A 14,026-nucleotide genomic window follows, 5' to 3' on the forward strand; every position below is an offset into this window, starting at 1 on the left:
AATATGAAATTAATCATCAGCAATTGCTTTGCTATATCTAGACCTCCAGGACAGGATAATCATGAAGACATATAGGGGCTTTGAGAGGTATGAAATAGCTAAAGCCCTTCATTTTGGTATTTTATTTAAAGTGTGTGTGTGTGTGTGTATATATATATATATATATATAATTTTTTTTTCCTCCTGGGAATTGATCAGTGTTCATTCATAAATTTTAAGAAGTGGTGAAAACTGGTTAAAAAACAAAAATGAAGGGTGAGGGAGGTGCTTGGTACTTATGAGGCCTGGGAATACTCAAAATGTAGTGGTCAGTGTGCTCTGTGACTGGGAACCAGCTTCCTGCCTGTCTCACTTCCCACCACACAGAGGGAAGTGTAGGGGCTGTGCTGAAGGGCTGGGGCTAGGATGAGGCCCTTTCCGGCGCGGTATGGTCTTGGCTGCTGTAACCTGGGTCTCTGCCAGTCTTACTCCCCAGGGGACGGAGCCTTGTCTCCTCCTCTCGCTGGACAGATCTGAAGGGCCAGGCTCAGGAAGGGACTCTCACCAGCATGAGGTGGGGGCAGTACTCACAGGGTGAAGCCTTTGGCTCCCCACTTGCAGAGTCCCTGCCAGCTTGCCTGTGCAGAGGAATGAAACTGCCAGTTGGTGAAGTGGGGGAGCAAGATGGGCAGGGAGTCTAGTTCTAGTAGCCAAAAACACCTGTACCCTGGTCCTTCAGCATCGCCCCATCTGCTTCCGCTGCAAAAAATTCCCAGGTCCCCCCCAAAAAGCCAAAATTCAGGTAAAAATTGGTAAAACCCACATGTTGGCTTTTTCAGAACCCAGGAATTGTCCTGAGAAAATTGGTAAATACCAAAAACAAAAGCCTAACAAGTACCCTGTTAATCGCACTGTGGTCTCAGCTGAATGAGAACACCCCATAGAAATGAATACAGCCTGAAATAATAGCTCTGAGCCATGTGAGCTGCTCCATTGATTTCAGTGGGCGTTCCCATTCCCCTCCGTGGCGCTTGAGAAACCTATGATGTGCATCAAGCATGCCCATTCTCAACTCCGCCCCAGTCTCAATAGTGTGTTCTTGGCTCATACTCTGAGGATGCTTGTTCTCCAATCCCCAGGGTTTCTCCAGATGCCATCTCATGTAGGGTAGAGAGTGGGGCTCTGACCCTCCTTGAGGGACCAAGCCTCAGATCCCATGTGGGGCCAGTAAGAGGGGCTCCCCCAGATCGTAGATCATGGGAGGCAGGAAGTGTGGGGGGGAGTCAGATCCTGGCACATGCAGGGGGGCAGGGAGAAGGGCTAACAGCCAAAGGGGCAAGGTCCTCCAGATCTCAGCTTGTGGGGTGGGAGGGGTAGAGACACCACCAGACTGGCAGATCCCCCCCAGATCCCAGCACACATGGCTGGCAGGAAGAGAGTCAGATACCCCAGAAGGGCAAGGCCCCCCACATCCTAGTTCCCATGCGAGGGTAGGGAGAGGGGACTCATAGCTCCTAGGGGGCAGGTGGCCCACAGATACTGGCACACACCTGGAAGAGAGGGGCTCAGATCCTGCAAGAAGAGGCATTTCCCACCTCCCACCCCCAACCAACTCCTGGTTGGCTCTGCCCCCCGTGGCACTGGCCCTGCCCCTTTTCTTCCCCAGTCTGCCTGCCACTTGCCCCCAATCCTCTCCCATACCACACATCCCCATTTCTCTCTCCTTCTCTTGCTGCAGCTCCAAATTCCTCTCCCCCATTCTCACAAATTTCATTTCTCTCCCAGCAACTATTCACATATATAATTGTTTTCAAAAATATTTTGATTTTATTTCCCCCAAAATAATGATAACCTGACAGATGGGTTTTAGCAGTGTGGTTACAGACCTTTTCTAGATTTCTGTTCTAGGTGGGATTCAAACTGACACTAGCTGGATTGGTCAGGCTATTTTTCAACTCCTTGAGCTATCCGGTTGATGTGATACAGACTCCTGGCTCCTTTCTCTGAACATGCTTTGTGTAAACTGTTAAATCATGAGCATTAGGCATGAGAGCTAAACTGTTTGGTGAACACTGTTGTGAAATGTGCCCTCCCAAAAGGCCAGTGGGTGCCAAACTCTAGGTGGGGGTAACTCTTGAGCACCTGAGATTCCTGGGCCAGGATCAGAGCCCTAGTTCGATCCCCAGGTCTGGGCAAAAAACATTGGTAGAGTGTATTAGCTAATCTTTTTTAAAAAGCTGTTTGGGGGCTGTTTAGGAACCACTTCGTCAAATTACCCCAAATTTGGAGTCACTAACCTCCAAGAAGTACACCAAATTTCAAGGCAATCTGAGTAAGGCCGCAGATTTTAGAGCACTTAAAGTATATCTACAATGCAATTGAAAATCCATGGCTGGCCTATGCCAGCTGGCTAGTGCTGCAGTACTGTTTCACTGTAGTGCAGACTTCTGCAGCCTGAGCTCTGGGACTCTCCCACTTTGTTACAGCCCAGGTTACAGCCTGAGCCTGGAAGTCTACATTGCAATGAAACAGCCCCACAGCCTGAGTCCGAGTCAGCTGGTATGAGTCAGCCATGGGTGTCTAATTGCAGTGTAGACATACCCTTAGAGTCAAGATTTAAATAGAAAGCTGGTCTTAGGCGTGGTCTACACTACGGGGTTAGGTCAAATTTAGCCGCGTTAGGTCGATTTAAAAATTAATGTGTCCACACAACCAACCCCATTCTGTCGACCTAAAGGGCTCTTAAAATCGACTTCTGTACTCCTCCCCGGTGAGGGGAGTAGCGCTAAAATCAACTTTGCTGGGTCGAATTTGGGGTAGTGTGGACGCAAATCGATAGTATTGGCCTCTGGGAGCTATCCCAGAGTGCTCCATTGTGACCGCTCTGGACAGCACTTTGAACTCTGATGCACTAGCCAGGTACACAGGAAAAGCCCCGGGAACTTTTGAATTTCATTTCCTGTTTGGTCAGCGTGGCGAACTCAGCAGCACAGGTGACCATGCAGTCCCCCCAGAATCATAGAGCGTAGAATGTTTCTACGCTCCCCCTATGATCTCCATCCCTGAGGTTATCGCAGATTAGAAGGCGAAAAAAATGCACTCGCAAGGGCATGTTTTCCGAGCTCATGCAGTCCTCCCGCACTGATAGGGCACAGCTTAATGCATGGAGGCATTCAGTGGCAGAGGCCAGGAAAGAATTAAGTGAGCGCGAAGAGCGGAGGCAGGACGCGATGCTGAGGCTAATGGGGGAGCAAATGGACATGATTAAGCATCTGTTGGAGTTGCAGGAAAGCCAGCAAGAGCACAGTCCCCCGCTGCATCCACTGTATAACTGCCTACCCTCCTCCCCATGTTCCATAGCCTCCTCACCTAGACGCCCAAGAACGTGGGGGGCGGGAGGCTCCGGGCACCCAGCCACTCCACTCCAGAGGATGGCCCAAGCAACAGAAGGCTGTCATTCAAACAGTTTGATTTTTAGTGAGGCTACAATAAGCAATGTGGCCTTGTCCTTCCCTCTTCCCCCACCACACCCAGGCTACCTTGTCCGTTATCTTTTTTTTTTTTTTTTTTTTTGCCCCATCAGGCATTGGGAGCTGAACCCAGAATTCCAATAGGCGGCAGAGACTGCAGGAACTGTGGGATAGCTACCACAGTGCACCGCTCCGAAAGTCGATGCTAGCCACGGTAGTGAGGATGCATTCCGACTTAATGCGCTTAGTGTGGACATACGCAATCATCTGTATAAAATCGATTTCTAAAAATGGACTTCTATAAAATCGACCTATTTCATAGTGTAGACATGCCCAGAGTGGGTCAGCCACACATTATTGGACCTCGTGATGTTCTCCTGGATAGTAAGGGAAATAATTCCCTTCATTACAGGCATTACTGGATGAAACTTTATGACCCATGTTATGCAGGAGATTGTATATTTTGACATATGCTGTTGACAATTATCTGATCAAAGTAAACAGCCTTAAATCAAACTAATAAGATCTCAAGCAGCATTTTTCTTTCTCTTCCTATCTGAAATTTGACACATGTATGTGTGTATGGAGAAATCGACATTTGCTGACAAAAATCTAATCCTTCCAAGCCTGGATATAAAGTAGCATTGTTGAATGGGTTTCACTCTTGCTTTTCTCAGCTTTTTTTATTTACTTTGCTGACTGATTGTGGCTTGGTTATGAGCAACAGTTGTTTTCTGGACAATGTTTTTTGCAGTCATCAATGCTTGAAATAGGTATTTCTGTGTAAATGGGCAAACTTCTGTTTAATATGCAGTTTGTGTGTGTATCTTTTTTTTTTTTTCCTTTCTTTCTCGTTTTCTATGTTCCAGGCAATGTTCTCTGGTAAAACTAGCATATGAGTTATTGGGGCAAAAAAGATTACTAGGGATTTATGAATTTGTAATAAGTTCTTTATCATGTGCATTTACACAATTGTAGGTATGAAAGAATTCGATCTTTAAAATATTATAGCTTTTGATAAGATATATGTTGTTTTGCAGATTTTGCTCATTTTTTAATCAGCCTTTTTTAGATTTAGGTCCAGACTTTTAAAGGTAGCACTTAAGTGATGTAAGAGCCTAAATCTCATTTTTTTTCCAGAAGGAAATCCCATAGACTCCAAAATCCCTTTTGAAAATGAGATTTAGGCTCATAAATCAATTAGGCGTCGCAATGCTGAATGCTGCAATGCCTAAATAGCTTTAAAAATCTGGGCCTAAGATCCCAATATTTTATGATGCAGACAATTGTGTCAAAGATTTTATTTTCATAGTATAATTTACCTAATATTGAAATCCCTCAAATCTGTAGAAACCTGTAAATATTTATGAAAATAAATTATATAGCTCCCAGTCTAGCACAGCACTTAAACATGTGCTTAACGTTAAGCACATGAATAGTCTCAATTATTTAAAAATACACTAACTAGAGTAGAACTACTTACCTGCTTGGCTGTATTGGGCCACAGAAAAGAGCTTTAGCATTGTATTAAGGATTGGGGAGCAAAATTTTTGAATATACTCTTCCACACTTGGTTTTTCTAATATAAAAGCATAATCAAAATGTAATTTCTTACCTGGAAATGTTTTTCCTTCTTCCCTTTAGAACGGCCAAATTCCACTAAAGTTATAAAAGCAGGGAAACCGAAGACCAGGAAACCCAGCAAGGTTTGTATTTGCCAGAAAAGCAGTTTAACCTGTGAATATCAGGTCTGATTAGATTGAAACCATATAATACAATCTATTGATTTGAACTAACATTTTAACTGCACTGTTGATATGATAAGAAATGTAAATTGTCACTAGAGAAATATTTTTTCCTAAATATTTTATCTGTATAAGTAGCTGGTATTGTTCAAGTAAATTTTAGTCTGCTGGGAAATGTTTAAGGTTGCACCCTAAAGATGTGTTATGATCTCCCTGGCTGATGGGTTAATTCAGGTGATAGTTGGGGGGGGTTTCAAAAAAGGGGACATGATCAAAAATTTAGAAAGAGCTGAAGGCTGTAGCATCGGAAGCAGCAAAGAAAGATTTTTGTAAAGGGTATAGTAGGATTATCTGGTTAACAAATATAGAGGATAGTATGCAGAAACAGTAGTACTCATGAACACACAAGATTCTGATGAGGTGGTAACCACAAAAGCAAAGCTAGACTGGTCTGTGGTGATCTTTTTTACTCCTGGGGGAATTTTGTGCACTAGTGCATGCGTGGAAAGCAAAGGGAAGCAGTGCGGGGGCAGGGAGGGGAGGCTGGGGACGCCCATGAACGTAGTTGGGGGTGGGCAATGCCTCCCCAAAACAGAGGCAAGGCGTGGAGGGGCACATGGTATCACTTGCCATTGCCTTCCCAATTTCTGCACGTGCAGAGCTGCCCTGCTGTAGGAGGGTGTGCTGCTCCACTCTGCAGCAGGATGCCGCTTCCTGGGTCCTAGTGTCAGTTGTGCTCTCTTTCTGTGTACAACAGTGAGTCCCCACGGTGTGGCAGGGCAAGGGGGGGAGAGGCAGTGGAGAAGGAAAGAGGTGGGATGAGGGAGTGAGGAGAGAGGGATGTGGCAGGGGACAATTGGGAGAGATGAGGAGGGGATATGGAAATCAGGAGGGAGGGGGGAGCGGGAGACTGGCATGTAGCATCCCCTCAACAGCAGTTGCAGCTGGGGTTCCTTGTTAAGCAAGCCCTTTGAACCCCCACTCTGAGCCCCTTGCACCTAGACCCCCACTCTCCCAGCACCTGGACCTCTCCACTAAGTCCCCCACATCCAGACCCTCCTGCTGAGCCCCAGACACCCCCCCCCCAAATCCCCTCCGCTGAGCTCCAGCCACCTTCACCTGGACCCCACTGCAGCGTCCCATTGCCCCTGCAACCCCCCAGCAAGCACCTGTGCATTCACATCTCCCACTGAGATGCCCGCACCCAGATTTCCCCACACAGAACCCTCTTACTCTATGCCTGGATCCCCCCACACTAAGCCCCTCCACACTTAGGCTCGGCCCAGCAGAATCCATCTGCCCACACTTGTGTGCCTGGTGCAGAGAAGCAGGGCTGGCTCTTGCCCTGTGTCAGGGTTGGGTGCAGCCTCACCACCAAGTCCCTGTCTCAGGGAAGAGGTGGTGCTTTAGGGTGATCTTCCACCTCCATGCAACTAGTGGCCTTCACTCCCCACTGCCACGCTGGAGCCTCTACATTTATTTATTGACAAATAAAACTTGAAGAATTTTAAAATATTGTGTGCAGAATTTTTATTTTTGGGGAGCAGAATTTTTAAGATTTTTGGCATGGAATTCCCTCGGGAGTAATCTTTGGAGCCTGATGATTAGTGTTGTCTTAGGTTTCTTGTGTTGTTTTCCAATTTTATAGTAAGAATAAAATGAATTTGTATATTACATTGTGTATATAACGTTTCAGATTTCTGATGTCTGATTTCTAAGAGTAGATGGCTTATCTGACTCCAAGTGTACAAAGTAATTTGAACTTTTAAACATGAAGCAGCAGTTATGTATGTAATCTAATGTTGGAGACGAATTTCCAATGGTTTTAAAATATTTTTGACTAAAAATGTCTTTGAATTTTATTTAGGGTCAATTGTATTTCATTTTTATAATTAGATGATTCTGAAGCTTCAAAATAATGTCTGGTGATGTTGACCTTAGGAGCAATAACAGATTGCTTCCAGTGAAAATTTGTCAACATTCTAAACATTTCTTGTTTTTCAAAAAAGGCTATTGTTAGGGCTGTTTTAGCATCAAATGCTTTTTTTAATTGAAAGCCTAAGATTCTTAAATTTTATGAGTTCTTCTTTGAATGATTGCATGTGTCCATTGTAGATGTTGCATGGCTCATGCAACCGTGCAGAGTGTTTTCCCTAGCAGTACCTGAAGGGATGGCCACGCATGCACCCTGGTTTCTCTCATGCCCCTCCCTTCCTTCAGTTCCTTTTAACTGTCTGGTGGCTGGAGCATATTACTGTGCTTTGGTACAGTCCCTCGTTCCTCTATGAACACACAAAGATTGTATATAGTTATAATTCTTAATTAGTAGTACTCATTTTTTTGTCCATTTGTACATTTGTGTCTTTATTTTAATTTATTTGCTCTAGGTCAGTAGGCTTCTCCAAACTTTGGTTGGTACTGGGGGAGGCTATGCCAAGGCCCCTGGCTTTATGCCTTGCTCCCAGTGTCAAAAGCCAATGGCTCATTAGTAACCCCCACTCTCACTGTTCCACATTAGAGACAGGTGTCTGATCTGCTGCAGCTACAAATCAAGAACAAGGAAGTGCCTTAGATGCCTTAGATATATTTTCACAGCGGCCATTCTTCACATGGCTCAGTTGGTGCAGGGGAGCGAATCGACCGTTCCTTCACAAGTGCTCCTCCAACCTTGCTAATTGACATTGACCAGAGGAGATCTCCTTCACCAGAGTCATCCTCCAGCAAGTCTACGCACTTGGAGCATTCTTGTTATCTGACTTCTTCAAAGTCCTTGGTGCAGGATTCCTCTATAGCAGAAGCTCAGTGGTTTGAGCATTGGCCTGCTAAACCCAGGGTTGTGAGTTCAATCCTCGAGGGGGCCATTTAAGGATCTGGGGCAAAAATCTGTCAGGGACGGTTCTTGGTCCTGCTGTGAAGGCAGGGGACTGGACTCGATGACCTTTCAAGGTCCCTTCCAGTTCTATGAGATAGGTATATCTCCATATTAAAGTAAGCCACTCCGGTACCAAAGGTTACCTATTTTGTCTCACAGGTCCCTGGTACTGTCTCACAGTGACTGTCATAGGACTGAGCTGTTGACTCAGGTACCCATACGGGGGCCATTAAGGCAGGCTTCTTTATTGGTGACTACAATGGATCTGGCACTTCTGCTTACTGTGGATCAACTGTCTATCTTAATGTCAACAAAACTGAAGCTACATAGTTACAAAGGACCTGTTGTACCTCTGTGTTTGTATCACCACTTATTCATGGTGAAGGCCATTTACTGGTACTATTGCATGCAGCGCAGACTTTTACCAGCATTGGTGTCTGTTATGGCACCCTTTCTCTGAGGACCAGTACCATCTTCCTTAGCTTCTTCTGTGATGACATCTAGGCCTACGGTACCTGCTCCACCTCTGTGCTCAGTACTGAAAGCCAGGAAGCCTCTGCTGCTGCTGCAGTACTGCATTCTCACCATAGATCTTAGGCCTGGTCACTTGTCTCTTTCCAGAATTGCACCAATCTGACCTTCAAAGTATTCCTACTTCTCATTGGAATCCAGAATGGGTTCCTATGCCTCCCATTACAGACAGTCCAATTCATCCTCCAGAACTCATTCCTACTCTCATAGAAGACACTCAGCAAGAGCAGATTGAAGGATTGGGTGGCCTGGTCTTGACACAATTGGACTTTCATACCATATCCGTCTCCTCATTGGCCTTGCTCTGGCATCAAGATTGTCATCCCCACTTCCTCACAGAAGCCGGTCTCTGAGAAAGGAGAGGCTTCCCTGCCCAGTATCAATAGACCAGCGATTGTTGATACAGAATAGCCTACAGACACTATACTACGGGCAATTCCTCAACCTCCCTTGGATTTACCTTCTAATTTGGCTGTGCAGGACTTGCCTCAAGAGGGATCTAATGAGGCTCTGGTACCAGAAGCTTCTTCTCTGCTACCGATGACTTCAGAGTTTACCAAGAACTGAAAATGACGGCTATAGCTCTTGGTGTTCAAATAGAACTGGTGGAGGAAAATTCTCCTAAATTTATAGATCTATTACACCCAGCTATGGCAGTGAAGGTAGCCCTTCCTAAAAATGAGGGGATAATGCAGCCTACTAAGTCACTCACAAATCCTTTCATCTGTGGCAAAATACAGAGAATAAATACCAGATACTGTCTCATGGGTTTGACCAGTTCTATTTTGCACCCTACACCGGGCTCACCGGTGGTAGCTGGAGCGAATGAATGGTACTGCAAAGGTTGAGCTAAGGCTACCCAAAAGGAAAAGGATGCAAAAAAGCTAGACCTTTTTAGGAGAGAGGTGTATTCAGTGGTGGGGTTATAGTTTCGCATTGCCCCTCCCCATTTGAGTAGTCCTATTGTCAACGACCTCGCTCTCTTGGACCAATGTCTAAATTCCTAAACAAGTTACCTAAGGACTCTAGGGATGAGTTTCAGTCCCTCTTGGTGAGAAGTCATCTGGTCCGTATGTCAGCTCTGCAGGCTTCCTTGGACACTGCTGTCCCAGCTTCAAGGATCCTGGTGATGGCAATAACGATGCACCATTTCTCACAGCTGTGGTCGTCAGGGATTCCTTGAGAAATACAGCAGACAATTAAAGACTTTTCCTTTTGCTCCCAGGAGGACAAAATATTATCCTCCGTTTCAGCTGAGGCAACAGTTCTACCTCTCCAGGCAGTTTGACTAAACCAGGCACAAACACAGGCTGCGAAGAATGAGGCTTCCGCTATCTGCCTTGGTCACTTCGTCAAGGCAGCCAAAGGCCTCAAAGCATCCTGTTTGACTCCTCCATTGAGGACAGCATACCTATCAGTGCAGATCTTACTGGCCCTTTCTCTGCCTGTGGGAACAGGTTATCCAATTTCCTAAGTGTGTGGCAGACTATCCCCACAGAGAAATGGGTGCTAAACATGGTGGATTCAGGATATACCCAGTAGTTTCTTTATATCCTCCTCTCACCTCCCAGTCCCTTTTCAGGGACTCCTCTCTCAAGTCCATGCTAAGGCAAGAAGGGGAGACTCTGTGTTCAGGAGCTAAAGAAGAGGTGCCTCCTCAACATGGAGGCGGCGGGGTTACTATCATTATTTCCTAAAGCCAAAGGGGATCTCAGACCCATTCTAAACCTTCAGCTCAAACAAGCTGTATTAGGAGACACTCATGGTGTATCAGGAACTCCTTAACTCTCAATGCATCATACCTGCTGGGAGTTCAGAATTGCCTGGCAGACCGCCTGAGCAGACTGTTCAGCCTAGATCATGAATGAGCTCTCAACACGACAGTTCTAAGGTCAGTGATTTGAGTGTGTGTGGGGATTCCTATGATGAATTTGTTCGCAACTGAGCAGAACAGGAAATGTCCTCAGTTCTGTTCCTGAGCTGGCCACAGTCCATTTCAGATGCTTTCATGGGACAAAAACCTGTGTGCATACCACCCCAGCACCCCTCATTCCAAAGACATAGTGAAACTAAAGCAAGAACGAGGCAGAATGATCTTCACGCTCCAGCCTGGCTGAGGCAACTCTAGTACTCGGATCTGCACAGATTGTCCATCAGAGAACTCTTACTTCCGCCACTAGGCAAAGACTTGATTTCCCAGCATTACATGCACATGTTGCACCTGAATCTGCATGTGGTGAACCTCTCATCTTGGTTCCTTGGTGCTTAAAACCAGAGAAGCCGCACTGTTCAGTGACAGTCCAGAATATCCTGCTCAGCAGCAGAAAGCCATCCATGAAAGCTCCTTACCTTTGTAAATGGAAGCGCTTCTCTACCTGAGCAGCTAGCCATAATGTCTCCTACACAATCTACAATTCAAAAGATTTTGGATTGTCTTTTACATCTTAAAGAATCAGGTATAACATTCAGTGCTATTAAGGTGCATTTGATTGCAAATTCAACATTTCACCTGTATTGCTGAAAGGACTGTTTTCGCTAATCCTAGGACAACCATGTTCCTAAATGGACTAGATAAACTGTTTTCCACCTATTCAGGATTCAGATTCACCTTCGGATATGAATCTAGTTCTGTCAGGTCTTACAGATCCTCCATTCAAGCCCTTAGACTCTTGCTCAATGTTACACCTCTTGGTGAAGATGGCCTTTTTGCTAGCCATCACCTTTGTGGGGAGAGTGGGGGAGCTACATGCCCTGGTAACAGATTCTTCATGAATATAGTCTACAGGGACAAGGTGCAGTATAGGGTTTGGCCTGTGTTAGACAGGAAGTCAGACTAGATGATCACAAGATTCTCTTCTAAGAGCATAAGAACGGCCATACTGGGTCAGACCAAAGGTCCATCTAGCCCAGTATCCGGTCTTCCAACTGTGGCCAATGCCAGGGGTCCCGAAGGGAATGAACAGAACAGGTAATCATCAAGTGATCCATTCCCTGTCGCTCATTCCCAGCTTCTGGCAAACAGAAGCTAGGGACACCATCCCTGCCCATCCTGGCTAATAGCCATTGATGGACGTATCCTCTATGAATTTATCTAGTTCTTTTTTGAACCCCATTATAGTCTTGGCCTTCACAACATCCTCTGGCAAAGAGTTCCACAAGTTGACTGTGCGTTGTGTGAAAAAATACTTTCTTTTGTTTGTTTTAAACCTGCTGCCTATTAATTTCATTTGGTGACCCCAAGTTCTTCTGTTAGAAGAAGTAGTAAATAACAAGTCCTTATTTATTTTCTCTACACCAGTCATGATTTTATAGACCTCTATCATATCCCTCCTTAGTTGTCTCTTTTCCAAGCTGATAAGTCCCAGTTTTATTAATCTCTCCACATATGGAAGCCATTCCATACCCCTAATCATTTTTGTTGCCCTTTTCGAGTTCCAATATATCTTCTTTGGGATGGGGCGACCAAATCTGCATGCAATATTCAAGATGTGGGCATACCATGGATTTATATAGAGGCAATATATTTTCTGTCTTCTTATCTATCCCTTTCTTAAGGATGCCCAACATTCTGTTAGCTTTTTTGACTGCTGCATATTGAGTGGATGTTTTCAAAGAACTATCCACAATGACTCCCAAGATCTCTTTCTTGAGTGGTAACAGGTAATTTAGACCCTATCATTTTATATGTAGAGTTGGGATTATGTTTTCCAATGTGCATTACTTTGCATTTATCAACATGCTGGCCTTGGAATCTGTGAAACCTGAAGTTTCTTTCCAAAGTAGTATCTGATTTCCACTTCATTAGTCAATACACTTACCGGTCCTTTTTCTGAATCCACATGCTCACAAAACTAAAAGCTGCACACTTCAGGTGTGTGCCAAGCCCTACCCTTTTGTCTGGGTAGAACAAAGCCCTTTGGTTTCTTCCCAGCTCTTTAGATCCTCTGTAGAACAGTTAAGAGGTCATCCTGTTACGACACAATGGCTCTTGAGATGGATTACCAGCTGCATTGCTATGTGCTATTCTGTTAAAGGTAGAACACCTCCTGAAAAGTCAGCACACTGCATGTAGGTTGCATTTTTCCTCTACTATGTTTGTGGGAAACGCCCCCATCATCAACATTTGTACAGCAGCAATGTGGTCCTCTGTTAACATATTTGCTAGATTGTGTTATTACTGTGCCATCGAGGGAAGATGAGAAGGTGGGGAAAACAGTCCTATATTCTGTCTTCAAATGAGACACCTAGCCCCACCTCCACTGAAAATCGCTTGGGGGCATCTGCGGTGGAATGGACTTATACAATCATTCAAAAGACAAAATGGTTACTCATCTTTTTGTAGCTGTTGCTTTTTTGAGATGTGTTGCATATGTCCATTCCAAGATCCACCCTCCTTCCCCAGTGCGTTGGAGTCCTCATCTAACCTTCTGGTAGGAAGGCTCTATCCTTCATACTCTCTGTTCAGAACATGAGGGAAACCAGGGAGCATGCATTGCAGCCCTACAGTTGCAGCATGGGTGTATTACGCCTACAGTGAAGTGGACATATGCAACACAGTTCAAAGACAACTAGTTATGAGGTGAGTAACCTTTGTTTAACACTTTTTCTTAGGACTGTTAACGTAGCTGTGAAGAGAACTGTGGGCAGAGGGGAGATTATCAGAGATTTAAAGAGGGAAAAAAAGTTCATATATTACAATTAGCAGTCTAGTTGCTTTCATCTAAAAGATTTTTATCCAAATGAAATACACCTGTCCAGTAGCATATTGTAACTGTGACATATGGGGTTTTTAATTAGTTGCTGGGAGTGCTTTTTATGGCCATATCCATTAAATAGAACTCTGTCCATCAAAGAGTTAGGCTGACAATTACAGTAACAGCAAGCTAAAGAAGTTTGTCATTAGGATCCCCTTTTTAACATCGTTTTATTTTAAATCTTAATTTACTGTTGTGTAGAACTTTGCATTGGAGGCAACCACTCTGAGTAGCTGACTGGATTGCATACTGTTTTTTTGTTGTTGTTGTTGGTTAAAGTAATGGTGTACCTGGTTTCCGTTACAGTTCACATATCAAATGAGAAGTGATTTATTCTGATTACTGCTATGAAACATAGTCCATCTTTGACCATCACTGTTAAGTGTGCCAGACCTCATCCACTCATTCTGAAATGCTGTTCTGGTAAACATATATTTTGTAACTTTACAGGCTAGTGACTTCAATGATATCACAAATTGGCCGACACCAAGTGAAATAGCAAACAACGAAGTGAGTATACTATGTTTATATACTTTTATATATTTTATATATAGTCTGAATTATATTTTTTATAAACCTACAAAGCTTGTGGACCCCTCTGTTGCAAGCTCATTATATGGTGAATCTGGTTAGGCATTTTAAGGTTTCAGCAGAAAAACGGAAAAGTATTTTGCG

At 44.5% G+C, this 14,026-nt stretch overlaps 1 protein-coding gene across 1 annotated transcript in view; it reads left to right on the plus strand.

Annotated features, from left to right (window-relative positions):
- Positions 1 to 14,026, plus strand: part of LARP1B (La ribonucleoprotein 1B) — a 115,359-nt gene that overhangs the window by 24,556 nt on the left and 76,777 nt on the right. Inside the window, exons 2-3 of the mRNA XM_065404658.1 lie at positions 5,094 to 5,155; positions 13,802 to 13,861. Coding sequence (XP_065260730.1) covers positions 5,094 to 5,155; positions 13,802 to 13,861 — 122 coding nt within the window. The remainder of the gene's footprint in view (positions 1 to 5,093; positions 5,156 to 13,801; positions 13,862 to 14,026) is intronic.

The sequence above is a fragment of the Emys orbicularis genome, chromosome 5 (genome assembly GCF_028017835.1).
Source record: "Emys orbicularis isolate rEmyOrb1 chromosome 5, rEmyOrb1.hap1, whole genome shotgun sequence".
Lineage (NCBI taxonomy): Eukaryota > Metazoa > Chordata > Testudines > Emydidae > Emys > Emys orbicularis.